General features: G+C 43.3%; 1 protein-coding gene across 1 annotated transcript; it reads left to right on the forward strand.

Annotated features, from left to right (window-relative positions):
- The first annotated feature begins 10,659 nt into the window (after positions 1-10,659).
- On the forward strand, positions 10,660-11,808 carry LOC148875175 (uncharacterized). The gene has a single exon (XM_088965660.1). The coding sequence runs from the start codon at positions 11,127-11,129 to the stop codon at positions 11,544-11,546; it is 420 nt and encodes a 139-aa protein (XP_088821786.1). The 5' UTR covers positions 10,660-11,126; the 3' UTR covers positions 11,547-11,808.
- Positions 11,809-14,994: the final 3,186 nt, after the last annotated feature.

Raw genomic sequence — 14,994 nt, forward strand, 5'->3', positions numbered from 1 at the left:
GTTGGTCGGACTTGTTCATCTGTTCAGCACAACCAAGAAGTGACCCAAATCACGTATTGGGTACGTGTGGACGTCAAAATGTGTGCTAAACTGATTTCAACCTCGGGAGCTGTTGGATCGTGTAGATCTTGACCATTGATTCCCGAATAAATTGGTTATAAATAGGGGCCAAAGGGCCCATTTTCTTTGCCACAAAACCGTGAATCCAAAGTCCTTGAGGTCGCGTTCAAGTATCCTAGTTCGGTGTCAACTATTCCTGGGTCCGAGGTCGTCTCGCTTTCTTAGGTCTTCTTTTGGTGAGTCAGTCTTCCTTTGCTTTTGATTCCGTTGTCCTTTCCATTAGTATGTCCAATCTTAGCTTAGATAATCTTCTAGATGGGAGCGGCGAGTCCGCTAGGGACGAGGTGGGTTCCTCGGCACATATTGCGGAGCCTCATCCTGTCGAGGTGGGCACTTCGACACAAGATGTGGACCCCAATATGTCCGAGGTGGAATCACATCGGCGAGAGCGAGAAGCTTCTGACAAATCGACCTCCACTTCACACCGAGCTCGCCTGTCGGACAACTTCGGCCTATCAATAATGACAGCGAATAGGCTCCTATTCTTAGTAACTCGATACAGACTTCCCAATGACTTTGTATATAGTATTCGCTTAGGAAACTTTCCTTGGGATCATGGTCGCAACGAGATTGTGGTCTTCGAGGAGTAGCTTGTAGCCGGGTTGCGTCTTCCACTCCACCCTTTTATAGTTGAAGTCGTTAAGTTCTTTGACATTGCCATAGAGCAGCTACACCTGAACTCCATCTATAACATCGTAGGCACCATTTCCCTTTTCCACGATTACAACCGTCCTCTAGACCTCGACATCTTTTCTTCCATCCTTTCCATCAAGAAGAACTCATCCAGCATTCTACCTGAGCACAGACAAAGTTACTATATGTCTCATTGCCCGAGGTACAAGCTATTGCATGAGCTCCCTAACAAGGTCCCGACCTGGAAGAGACGCTACTTTGTGGTCCGTAACACTGAGGGGTGGCCTTTTCCGACTCACTAGAGGGTAGCCATCTAGGACCCTGGTGTCTGACTGGATCCGAAGACAAGGGAGGAGGTCCGATCTTGGGCTAAGCTTGGCATGAAGTTCCAAAAATTTGTGACTGAGGAGAAGCTCGTGCAGGCCAGTCTGAGCCCTCTTGGTAGGCCGCTAACGATTGTACCTTTTTCTTGTTTATTTTACTTCAATGTTATATCTAACTTAGCTCGTCACTTATTGCAGTTGCCATGGATGACATCCCCGCTAATGAGCTCTTCGGGAGCATGCAAAAGGGGAACAAGAAGAAAAGGGCCTCCAAGAAGGCTCACCTCCATATCGAGACCACCACCACTGAGGTCACTGCCTCTACACCCGAATACCCACTCGTCGCCGGACAACATCTTGTAATTGACTTGGTTGAGGAGAACCCAGGCAAGGCCACTCCATCCCGCGTGCCCGAGGAGACCACGTCTTCAGAGCTTGTTCCAACGACCGCCACCTCTTTGGGCAGCGATACTTCAGTTTGAAGCATTTTGACTCTTAAGTTTGGCATTCTCAAGAGCAAGGACATGGTGTTTGCCAAGGAGGTCGCTCGTTGGGCTGACTTGTCGATTGCTTAGCTCGGGGCCCGAGGGGCCACGCATTGTATGGTGGTATGTATTTAAACTTGGCATTCGAGTTGCTTTATATTTTTCTCCATACTAATACTTGTATTCTTCTTTTGCCAAGTGAACTCCTCTATCCACACCTTGTCCTACCAGTCCGAGGTGAACTTAAAGTGAGCTCTCGAAGCCAAGGAGTCTTCTAGAAGTGCCCACTCCGAGCTCAGCTTAGCTCGCAACGAGATCAACTTGCTGAAAAATGATGTATGAGCTAAGAAGGAGCTGCTGACTCTTCTGATGACAGAGAAGAAAGAGCTCGAGGAGCGCGAGGTGGCACTGAAGAGGGAGATCGAGAACCTCGAGGCTCATGTGAAGGAGCAGACTGAATTCCTGCATCAGGTAATGGAGGAGGCCAAGGTCAAGGTGGTCGAGGAGTATAAGTCTTCGGCGGAGCTTAGAGAAAGATTGGTTGAGGCTGGGACAGTGGGCTACCGCAAGGGGTTTAAGCTCAATAGGTGGTTGACCCGGTGTGAATTTCCCCACCTCGACCTCAGTGCCATCACCATGCCCAAGATCACCAAGGAGATGGCTGTTGAAGCCGCCAAGGATCCGAACTCTGAGGCGGAGAGTGACAATGACCTACTCGATATCGAGGGAGAGGAGGCTGATGTCGTTGAGGACCGTATGGAGACAGATCCGCCTATTGAAGTCTTCATTAAGGATGAGGAGCCCCAAACTGACTGATGCCTCTTTTCTTGGACCCCCTTTGTAAATACTTGATTTTCGGAGCCTCTGAGCTCGGCTAAATAGTTGTAAACTTTTTTTCTTTTTGTACTCAAAGAATTTTATCAATAAAATACAAGTACTTTGCAAAACTACTTGTGTGTAAAATTTTCCTAAGTGTAGATTTCTCTCGAGTTTGTGAGTTGAACTGTATAGGAATGAAATTTTTCTAAGTATAGATCACTCCTGAACTTGAGACTATTCCCGAACTCGAATAGAAACAGTCGTTATTGTATGTTGGGGCGAGCAGACACTATAAGGTATACATGTCTGACCTATCTACACCCGGGCTACTATGTCTTACCCATGCCAAAGCAACTGGATTTTAATGTGCCCGTGTCGAATAGGCGACCGGGTCATAAACAACCTAGGTCGAAGAGGCGACCAGGACTTATTGTAGTGTCGAGATCTTCTGTCAGCTCGGCACCACGACCCTTAGGCTTCTGGGAGTGACTCATAGTCCTCTCTCCAGCACGTTGTCCATAGGATCAACTCGATGATCTAAGGACTTAACCGTTTTTTGCTTGTATTGAGATTTACATGTAGTATCTCCTTAAGTTGTTGATATTCCATGGTCGAGGTACCCGCTTCCCTTCCAAAGTCTCAAGCTCATATGTGCCTTTCTCATACACATGTCTTATACAGTATGGACATACCCAGTTTGGTCCGAGCTTATAATACCAAGCTACACTTTTTTGACACGAAACTGCCACTTCTTGACCTAGGCATTATAGTACTGAGCTACTCTTTGCTGGTATGCCATAGTCTGGATGTAGGCCAGGTCTTGCACCTCCTCCACCAGGTCTAGGTTGGTATGGAGCTCGCCATTATTTGCTTCCTCATCATAAGCCTCTAGTCGCAATGTGAGTACTTCGATCTCTGCCGGGATCACCACCTCTGTACCATATGTGAGGTTGAAGGGGGTCTCACTCGTCGCGGTTTTGATGGTAGTTCGATAGGCCCAAAGAACATTGGGCAGCTCATCCACCCACAACCCTTTAGCTCACGCATGGCAAGATTTCAGTCCGTAGAGGATAGCCCTATTCGTTACTTCGACCTGCCCGTTTGCTTGTGGATGTGCTACCGAAGTGAAGTTCTGTTGAATCCCCATCTCGGCGCATCAATTCTGGAATTTGATGTCTTCAAGTTGCTTCCCGTTATCTGAAATTAGGACTTTGGGCAGTCCAAAACTGCACATGATGTTTTTCCAAAAGAAATTTTGCACGTTCCAGGCTGTAATACTTACCAACAGTTCGGCTTCCACCCACTTCGTGAAGTAGTCTACTGCCACGACTAATAACTTCCTTTGCCCGGTTGCCGACGAAAAAGGACTGAGGATGTCGATTCCCCACATTGTGAAGGGCCACAAGATAGTAAGATACTTCAAAATGACAGCAGGCTGACGAAGGATGTTGGCATGCCTTTGACATCTATCGCATTTCTTAACGAGCTCGAGTGTGTCTGTCTTCATTGTGTGCCAGTAGTAGCCCTGCCTTAATGCCTTTTGGGCAAGGGCCCTACCCCCCAAGTGTCCTCCACATAAACCTTCATGGATATCGCGAAGTATGAGCTCAACTTTTGAGGGTCGTAGGCAACATAGGTAGGAGAGCGTGAAGGATATCCTGTACAGTTGTTCGTCTATGAGGTCGTATCGGGCCAATTGATGCTCTAGCCTCCGAGTTGCATTGCATTTTGCAGGTAGGGTCCTATGTAGCAGATAATCAACGAGCGGGTCAATCCAGCTCGGTTCCGCTTGCAACACGATAGCAACCTCTTCTGCTCCCCCGAGAATGCTGGGCTGAGGTAGGTCCTCTATGTACATAGTTCGCATAGTGCTGTTGCTCATGTTTGCTAGTCATGATAAAGCATCAGCCTCAGCATTCTTGGACCTCGGGATTTGCCTGATGAAGCAGAACTAAAGCTTGGTAGAATCTCTCTGACTTTGGTTAAGTAGGCCGCCATAGTCGAGTCACGAGCTTCATAGTCACCATTGACTTGGCTAACCACTAGTTGAGAGTCGCTATAGATGAGGTGCTTCATTCCCATTTCTTTCGCTAAGTTGAGCTCGGCAATTAGCGCCTCATATTCTGCCTTGTTGTTCGACGCCTCGAATCCGAACCAGAGTGCGTACTCCAGCTTCACCTAGTTAAGGCTACACAATATCAGCCCCACACCGCTTCCTTGCTGGTTAGACGAGCCATCAACGTGGAGGATCCATGGCTCCTCATCCTAGGTCGGTACTGCTTTGACTGGGACCGGTGCCGCACTAGTTGATGCCTCTGACGTGCGAGCGGACTCAGTCAGTTTAGGGGCCGGTGTGCTGAACGTGCATTCTGCTACAAAGTCCACCAAGACTTGGGCTTTGATTGCTGGTCGTGACTCGAACCGGATGTCGTATTCGCTAAGCTTGATGGACCACTTCGTCATTCTCCTAAACACCTTGGGCTTAAATAGAATGCACCTTAGAGGTCTATCCGTAAGGACGACGATGGTATGGGCTTGGAAGTATGGGTGTGATTTCTGAGCTGCTACCACTAGCGTGTACGCTAGCTTTTCTTTGATTAGTACCGAGCTAACTACCTCGTCACTCGCGGAGATGTACAACTTCAACACATCTCCTTCCCTAGGTAGGGTTAAAACTGGGGCTGTACTTAGGTACCTTTTCAGCTCATCAAACGCGAGTTGACACTCCAATCCATTCGAAAGTGTCATTCTTTTTAATTGCCTTAAAAAAGGGGAGGCACCGATCTGACGATTTAGACATAAACCGGTTTAAGGCAGCTACCCGACCAGTTAGTCGTTGTACCTCCTTGATTTTCTGGGGCGGTTGCATCTCTAAGATAGCCTTGATTTTGTCCAGGTTTGCTTCGATGCCACGTTGGTTTACTATATAACCGAGGAACTTGCCTGACGTGATGCCAAAGATATATTTATTTGGATTTAGCTTTATATTATAGTTCCTTAAAATTTGAAAAACAACATCTAAATCGTTAATTAAAGATCAAGAAAACTAGGTCTTCATGACCATGTCGTCAACATAACACTCCACTTTATTGCCAATCAAAGGTTCAAAAATTTTGTTTTCATGATCATGTCGTCAACATAACACTCCACTTTATTGCCAATCAAAGGTTCAAAAATTTTGTTTTCATGACCATGTCGTCAACATAACACTCCACTTTATTGCCAATCAAAGGTTCAAAAATTTTGTTTACAAGTCGCTGGAAAGTTGCTCCAACGTTTTTCAAACCAAAGGGCATAACTTTATAATAGTATAGCCCAAGTTCGGTTACAAAAGCAATTTTGTCTTGGTCAGTTGTGTCCATAAAACTCAACAACTCATGCCCTAAGGTTCTGGGTAGGGGAAACAATCCTTTGGGCAAGCTTTGTCCAGGTCGGTATAGTCGATGCACATGCACCACTTGCCATTGGCTTTCTTCACGAGCATTGGGTTTGCTACCTACCTCGGGTAGTGGACCTCTCTGATGATGTTTGCGGCAAGGAGCTTACCGACCTCCTCATCGACTACCCTCCACTGCTCCGGGGCAAGGTTGTGGTTTCTTTGTCTGATTAGCCTTACCAGAGGGTCCACATTAAGTTTGTGAGTTATGACGCTAGGGTCAATTCCGGGCATTTCTGCCGCGGACCAAGCGAAAACATTTAAATTGTTATTTAAAAAACTTACTAGCTGTGTTCGAAGCAGTTTGCTTACTAGTGCACCGATCTGGAGAGTTCTAGTCGGTTCGGTCTCGGACTCTGGTATGTGGACCGTCTCTTCCATCGAGGCAGCTCGCTCCTCACTGTAGTCTGCTGGTCGCTCCAGTTCGACGTCTTCTACCAATTTTTCCTTTCCTTTGAGGGTAGCCACATAACACTTCTGGGACTCGATTTGGTCGCCTCATACTACCCCCACTTTGTAATCCGTTGGGAACTTCATCGCGAAATAGTAAGTTGACACTACTGTGCAAAAAACATGCGTAATAGGCCAACCTATGATTGCGTTGTAGGGAGATGGAGTTGTGACCACCAAGAATGTGTGCTCGAACTGGACAATATTCAGCCACATACTCGCCTCCACTAGTACTGTGACGCAACCTATATTGCCTGACTTCCTCTCCGCTGAACCCTACTAGTGGGGCATCTATTGGTTTTAGATCGCTCTGCTTTAGTTGCAACTTGTCAAAGGTTCCTTTGAAGAGGATATTGGCTGAATTGCCTGAGTCCACTAGGGCGTCATTATGAGGATATTGAATCCCACGGGCATCATCCTCGGAAAAGTAGATTGGTTCTTCGATCCTAGGTCGCTTGGGTGGGTTCTTTGCTTCATACTTTAGTTCTCGAACTGATGTTTTGTCGGCTTCTAGTGTGCACCCTGCTACAATAGATCCTCCAGTGATCATATTAATTACCCCACGAGACAGTCTTTCTTCCGGCAGTGGGTGAAGTGGCTGCTCGTTCTGTCTACTGCTCACTGAGGCATCTTTTTTTCGATCTCCCTGTTGGTTCCCCTGTTCCTTTTCTTCACGCAAAATATACTTCTTCGAGTACCCATGACGGATTAGCTCTTCGATTTCATCGCAGAGGTTTCTATCGTTTTTCGTGTTGTGACCATGGTCCAGATGAAAGTGACAATAGATGTTTGGGTTCCTGGTCGTTTGGTCTCCACGGAGCTTGGGCGGCCATTTGACGATAGAGGAGTCTTTGATGGCCATTAGGATCTCTCCTCGCTTCACATTCAGGGGAGTATAGTTCGTTCTCTCCACCGGTGGAGTCCTGGAACGTCGACCCAACCTATAACTTCATGATGGGGACTTACTCCTTGAGCTTGGGGACTTGCTTTTTTTTCTTTTTTTGTTGCTCGTTCCTTCTTCCTCTCTCTTCCTCTTTTCCCTTACCAACTTGAGCAACTCGGTGATGTTCTTTGGCTTGTTGGCCATGATGTGCCACTTGAGCTCTTTGTGGGTGATTCCTTTGTGCATTGCAGTGAGACGTATTGCTGGGTCAAGGTCCGGTATCTGTAGGCATGTCTCGTTGAAGCACTTGATGTAGCTCCGAATTGACTCTCCTTCTTTCTGCACCATGTTTAGAAGACTCTCTTGTGACTTCAGACACTTCTTATTAGTGATGAAGTGGGCAGTAAACATATATGCAAATTGTTTCCAGCTTCTGATGGAACTCGGCATGAGGTTTTTGTACCAGGTCTGAACTACTCCTCTAAATGTGGTGGAGAAAGCCACGCACATACAAGCCTATTCGGCCTTGACGAGATGCATCTGGGACTAGAATGCTTCCACGTGATCGTTAGGATCAAAGGACCCATTGTACTTGTCTAGCGGCAGTAACTTGAAATTGTTCAGCATTGGGGCCGCTGGGAGCTCGGGTGATAGGGGGAAGGCCGGCTCAAAAGAGCATGTGTTGTTATTGTGGCTGCCGAGCTCACCTCCTCTCTTTCTTGACCTTGATCAGTTGGATCATTCCTAGCTGATGAACGGTGAGTCTTGCAGCGTCGCCGCTGCTGCTTCTTTGGTGGAAAGGCGTTTGTATTGCCGACCTCTATATTGTCAAATACTTCTCTCTTACTCCGAATAGTAGGATGAGGTGGTTCAGGGATTCTCCTCGCCGCTTCTTCTTTGTCACATATTCGGTGTTGGCTATTGCGTGGGACCGAGGGGTCTCTTCTCGAGCCTGCGCCTTTGGCCTCGAGCTAATGGTCTTCATGAGAAACTTGTTGACTGCGCCTATCGGGTTGGCTGGGTTTGGGCCTATCCCTCAAGCTCTCTCTTCAGGAAGCAGGGAGAGTATGTTGGTCGCCTACTGTACCCCGCGGTGGGGTCCATCCCGAGGGAGGGACCAGTACCTATGAAGTTCTCTCCCCACAGAGGGGAGACTGGTGGACATTCTATTGAGCATGGTGTTGATTCTAGTTCTGGACTTGCCCTTGATGATGTTTTATCAGCTGGCTTGGTTGCAGTGGTGGGAACTGCTGCTAATATTGTTGATAAAAATAGTACTACTGAAATTGCTGGAACTAATGGATCTTCATCGTTTGAACGCTCTGGACGAGATCGTTGAACTGGGAGTGTACGACCCCAGGGGGAATCACGGAAGGCTCTGAGAACTTGGCGTTCACCTGGGGGAGCAAGACACTCACTTGTTGGGTAGTGTGTGGCATAGATAGTGATGGAACCCTGGAGGCGGTCGGGGGAATGGTGAACTGGCCGATAGTCACCGAGGATCCTTGGGGAGCGACTATCTACTGCTCTTGCCGCCAGTAATGTTCATGTAGCTCTTTCCGTTGTGGCTGGATGATGCCATTGAGGTTGAAACTGGGTTTGAGACTGTAAGTAGAATTGGAATGACCTTTCGATCGTTCCCACAGAGGACGCCAATTGACGATGCGTGATTTGGAAGCTCCTAGTTGGATGAGTGCCTGGATGTACTCATTTGGTGAGCTGGATCAAACTGCAAAACAGGGATCGAAGGAACCGGGGTGGATGACTCGGGGAGGTCGCTCCGATGCTTAAGTCAGTATTCTTGTAGTGGTTGCGTGCTAAAGTTTGAGTGCTAAGAGTTTAAATATAAGTAATTGCGTGTACCTGGACCTTGGAGGGGTTGATGCCCTTATATAGGTGAGCTATCATGGGTCTCACGAAACAGTTTTGGGATCTGCTGCTTGAGTGGATGAGATCTGTTTCCAATTTAATCGGGGAGTAACATATCAGTCAATGAAGTTTATTGTCACCACCCAATCCGGGCAGGGAGAGGACAAGGCCTGCCGTTATGCGACGAGATCCCATGATATTCGGAGTCTCCTAGGAAACGTCTGGAGTCAATTACGTGTCACTATGGTTCCTGAGCCTCGAACTGGCTTATGCACCAAGCTGCCTTTATGCCGAGGTGACTTTATGCTGAGGTGACTCTATGCTGAGGTGGCCGAACATCTAAATCTAAAAACTGTTGACTAGGCTCCCCTTGTTGAATTGTCATTCTTCGGGTAGATCGCGTCTACGTGACCTTTACTTATTAGGTCCTGCCAAATTACCCCTCATCAGTTTCATTTTGTTTTTCTTGAATTATTGGAGAAAGGAGTGATCATTTTTATGTTTTAAGATGAAGAGAGACATTCATGTGAGTAAAAAGAATAAAAAATATATAAAAAAATATTTTCTATGTTATTGAAATGATTCTTGTTATTTTAGTTGTTTTCATTTGAAACAAATGGAGTCATTTTTAGTCAATTAGGGTTTAAAAGAAAATGACAAAAAAATAAAAAGAAAATAAGGCTACATTTGTTTTTGGTGTAAACTGTCATCAATGTAAAATTACATCGATTGATTTCAACACTGATGTGTTTAAAATGTGTGAACTATTGGAACTTTTTAAAGTGTGATAGTCGATGTTAAAATCAACTGAGGGGGAGGTTTATACTGATTTTCGATATAAAACTTACACCGAAAACAAACTTGTGGAAATACGGACCAAGAATGGAATTTCGCACTGGTCCATATTTACACTGAAAAACAAACAGTTTAGGAAAAGTTTAAATGAGTATTTTGATAATTTAATGCATTCCGTCATCTAACTTTTAACTGTCAGTGGGATATTTGTGGCAAAGTAAGAGTTCAAGAAGGTATTTATCACTGACCCCAGCGCAATGGGGGTCATTCTTAGTTTACCCTTATAAGAATTACCTACATCCACACATATAGGCAAATCTGGTTATAAGAAAATCTGTAGTAGTATTTTTTCACCAGGGAGATGTATCCCATAAATCAAGAATGGACGTCCCGAAAATTGAGGATCTATGTTCATAAAGGTTTGGCAAAATGTTAATGTGTCGACCTGACACAACTCTCCTTTATTGGGGTTTAGAAGCTGAAGCGTGAAACAAGCTCATGACAGTGGCAGAATTAATACGCATTTACCGTATCAATCCTTTAAAACGATTTCGTGGCCTTGTGCCAGCCACAGACGGACAGACCTAAGATGTGCAAGAGGCCAGAACTCATCGACATAGTGCGGCTTTTTGGGCGGTGATCGATGGTGCCCAATGACCGTAGGATTTTTCTGCTTATGCAAGGGATCTTTGCCATGTTCCTGAATTGTTAACTTGAAAGCTATGGGTCCCCTTGTTTCCATTGGTGTTAGAGGTGGATTTAGATCCTCTCTCTCTCTTGTCTTGGGTATATTCACTATTCAATGCTGATTTTCTTTTCTACTGAATCCAGAGCAGGAATCATCAATCAACCCTAGCTATCTGGTTATAGGGAGCCTACAACCGATCCCATGGTTTTCTTTGATTTCCTCCACAACTTGTTGCAAAATTCTGGGCACCCAACAGTTTTCTGGTCTACTCCAATTTGTATCAAACAAACCTCCTCGACCTCGACGTTGGAGACTATGGGCTCTCAGTCAAAAGCTGTGGGTCTTGTTGTTTTTGAGGCAAAAGGCGCGTTAACCGTTAGTTTACTTTAACATACTTGAATGCCACCCAGACCCAGGCCCATGGGCTGAAATATTATGGGCGGTTTGCTTTATGCCAGTGCCACCCACCTCCTGATCCTGAATATCAGATATGAAAATGTTTCTAAGACTATTCCCAGTTTCCTCCACTTATCTATAAATAACCACCAACCCAACTTCCTTCCGATTCAAAAGTCTTGACAATCAAATTTTATTTTCTTCTGCTCTTCTTTGTTCTTGTGCGAAAATGAGCGTAGAAGTGTTGGATAGTTCCACCATTGTCAACTTTGTGGAGGACAAAGAAGCCTTCGAGGGCTCAGTTCATGACCGATTTTCTCGTCTTGACACGGACCGTGATGGTCTTCTGTCATATGCAGAGATGGTGAAGGAACTTCAGAGTCTGAGGATCTTGGAGACCCACTTCGGAGTTGACGTCAAAAGAGATCCTGATGAGCTAGCTCTTGTCTACCGCTCTCTGTTCGGTCAGTTTGATCATGATTCGAGTGGAGCGGTGGACTTGGAAGAGTTCAAGGCAGAGACCAAACAGATGATGCTGGCCATGGCGAACGGACTGGGGTTCTTGCCTATCCAGATGGTACTGGAGGAGGACAGCTTCCTGAAGAAAGCTGTGGACTGGGAATCCTCTAAAATCATCACTGCTGCTTAAACTTTAAGTCGTTTCCTGGTTTTTGTTTTTGCTTGAATCCTCATCTTTCTTACTTATTCGGGTATTGATTGTTGAAGGGGAATTTCATAGGGAACGGGAATGAATTCATTAGCTATGAGAGAGAGTCCTAGCTAGTTTAAACATCTTGTTTTTATTATTTTTCATTGTTTCTTTGTCTTAGAGACCATTATGGAGAGTCTCATTTTTGAAATGCAATTTATTTTGAGTTGAGATTAGTATTATATATTGCTGCTTTAAGATTACTCTTATCAGCCACCTACTCAATCAACTTTTCTCATTCTCAGAGGAAAATATTACAAGCAAAATACAAAACTGCCTTAATACAGTATTAGAAGCTTTGTGTTCCTGATTCCTACCAAAAGAAAAAGTAAAATATAGTGTAACCCCATTCTTAATGTTCACTTTGATCATTTTCTTTGCTAAGGTAAATTTATTGTAACCCCATTGTTTTATGGGCCCTGATTTCATGTGATGGCATGGATCCTATGAAATTTTTTCACCACAAAGCTCATGGACAGAATAACCACTTTTGGAGTATTTGTTTGGCTTGTCAATAAACAAGAAGCAATTATGCATAAAATATATAAAGAAGGGAGAAAATGGCAATGCTCACAGGCTGACATACAGTATAGCTATCATGCATGCATTACTCAAATATGACAAGTCCTTATGCTGTGTTTGGTTGTAATGCAAATAAATTTGTACTGATGCAAAATCATGGCAGTGCAAATGATTTGAGTGTAAATTCTGATATATTTTTGTTTTAAATTTTAGCTTATTTTGTTTGATTGCAGTGCAAAGGAAGTACATTAAGACATGAATCAAAATAACATTAAATCTAAAACAAAAATTAAATAAGAATTTGCATTTTTTAGTAAAATTGCACTGCAACCAAACACAATCTTAGTAATTAAAACCACCACGGGGTTTAGACATATAGGAGGAATTGTTTGTTGTTTGAAAATTGAATACTTTCTCCAGATGTGAAGCATGACGTTAGTGATCATGGTTTTAAAATCTTCATTGAATTGGTCGCTGATCTCTGAACAATTGAACCACTAAATGGAATTCACATCTGTGGCTCACAACGTCACAAGGAACATCTGATGATAATATTAAAAACGATGATGTCATTTTTGGAAGAAGTTCTTAATAGACGGCAGGATGTGCTGTGGGACGTTGTGGCGCACAGATCTGAACTCCATTAAACAATCCAGACAACAGTTTCCAAGCTATTTTTATTTAATTATTTAATTTTTTAAATTTTAAAAAGATCATGATCTAATCTATTCAGACCAAACAATTGAACCATTTGACCCAAAAACCTGACCAAAACGGTTCTATTTCTAGGTTGACTTTTATAACCTTGTTAGTGAACATCATCTCTTTCTGATTCTCTGAACCTATTGTGGAAAGTGGTTATGATAATTAATTAATTAATGTCTAAGGCTCTTTAAAAATTAGGGAGAATGACATTTTAACCCAGGTTCAGAATTTATAAACTTAAAGTACTGTTAGGATATGCCAACTCGGAATAAATGCCAATTCATAAACATAGATGATATTTTGAATATTTATAACTCTGCAATGGAAATCAGAAATGTACATTGACCCTGTTCCTACTTTTCAATAAATATTATGACTAGAGAGATGGATGATTTCAACCACCCGGATTCATGAATTATTTTTTAAGACTTTCTAAGAATTGCTTGAGAAGTTGCAGTTACCATCCAAACATTGGAAGAAAGAAACTGTGATTATTAAGGTGAAATTAATGCAAATGGTAGTACGATACATTGAATGATGGGTGTATCTAAAAAAACAAGAATAGTAGGTTTTGAATCTATAAATATGGGACGTGTGTAAATTTCGGCTTCATGTACAACCTAGGGTCTTCATTCCAAACCCTAAAATGCATTCATGAATGGCCTAAAAGGAAGGAGAAGGCAGCCCCTGGATTTTATACTGTAGGGGCCCAGTCCAATACTATGAGTCCTGTTGTTTTTGACGAGGACCCATTTTTCAGTTAAAACTTGAATTGCCCTCCAAGCTCACGCACCATCTAATTAAGAACCTTTTTAGCTTTAGGCCTTTAGTTCTGGATTCAAGGAATCTGGTCTTGGGTAGTTCAGTGATAAAAATAAAAGAAAAAAAATATTGATTCGTAACTTGTACTTGGGGTTTAATGCTCTTGAATTTCTTAAACTTTAAAATGTATTAATTTAGTACCTGTTGTTAATTAGTCTATTAATCAGTTGTTAAGTTATATTTGAAAAGAATATCCTTTGAGCTAATTTTTTTTATCAATCATACAAATATTGAGAAAAAAATGAACACTTTCAAATTCTTGCATTTTCTATTTAAGAAAGTTGGAGTTACATCTTAGTGGGCATTTTGGTAATATCAACCTTCTTGAATAGAAGATACGAGGATTTGAGATTGTTCATTTTCTTTGTCAACATTTGGATGGTTGATAAAAAATAATTAGATAACAATTGAAGGGCATTTATGTCTTTACAAATACCACTTAACAACTGGTTAATGGGTTGATTATCCACAGGTACTAGATTGACATGTTTTAAAAGTTTAAGTACTAAATTGTAATGTTTTAAAATTGGGGAACCAAAGTGGACCTATGCTCAAATTATAAGGTACTAATTGAGAATTTTCCCTAAAAAGAATATATATACAAAAGATTCCATTATATTGTTTATTGTATGTCTATTTTCATGGGCGGTTTGATTTCAGCCATTGATGACTAAAAGGTAGTGTTTACCTTTTTGGAGTTTCTACGTATCTATAAATAACGAGGGAAGGCCCAACTTCCGTCCTACTCAAAAGTCAAGACCCACATTGTTTTGAGTAGTAAGGGAGGGAAGAGAAAGATGAGTGTAGAATTGTTGGATGGTGCCACCATTTTCAACTTTGTGGAGGACAAACAGGCCTTTGAAGACTCGGTTCATGACTCGTTTGCCCGTCTCGACACAGACCATGATGGTCTACTCTCGTATGCAGATATGGTGAAGGAGCTCCAGAGCCTGAGGATGTTTGAATCCCACTTCGGCGTTGACGTTGTTGGATTTTAATCTCATAAGAGATTAAATCCAATGGGTTTGATTGGTCAATTACATGAGAAATTGCACCTGTACACTTGTTTGAAAAAATCAAAATTTCTCTTACAAAAACTCAATTTTGAACTTGTCCCACATTGGAAAATTATAAGTTTTGTTTTCAATATTTCAATAGGAGCTGATTTACACTCCTTAGAATTAGTAGAGGAGAATATGGGGATTTGATGCCGCGCAACGCGTGCGCACGCGTGTGCGCGCATGTGTGTGGCGCAATGAGGCGCTTTGGAGGCGCACTTTTGTGACTGTTTAAGGTGCCTTCTCTAAACCAGCACCTACCTTTTCCTCATACCTCTGCA

Source organism: Nelumbo lutea, chromosome 1 (genome assembly GCF_056320005.1).
Source record: "Nelumbo lutea isolate HS-2025 chromosome 1, American lotus-T2T, whole genome shotgun sequence".
Taxonomy (NCBI): Eukaryota; Viridiplantae; Streptophyta; class Magnoliopsida; order Proteales; family Nelumbonaceae; genus Nelumbo; species Nelumbo lutea.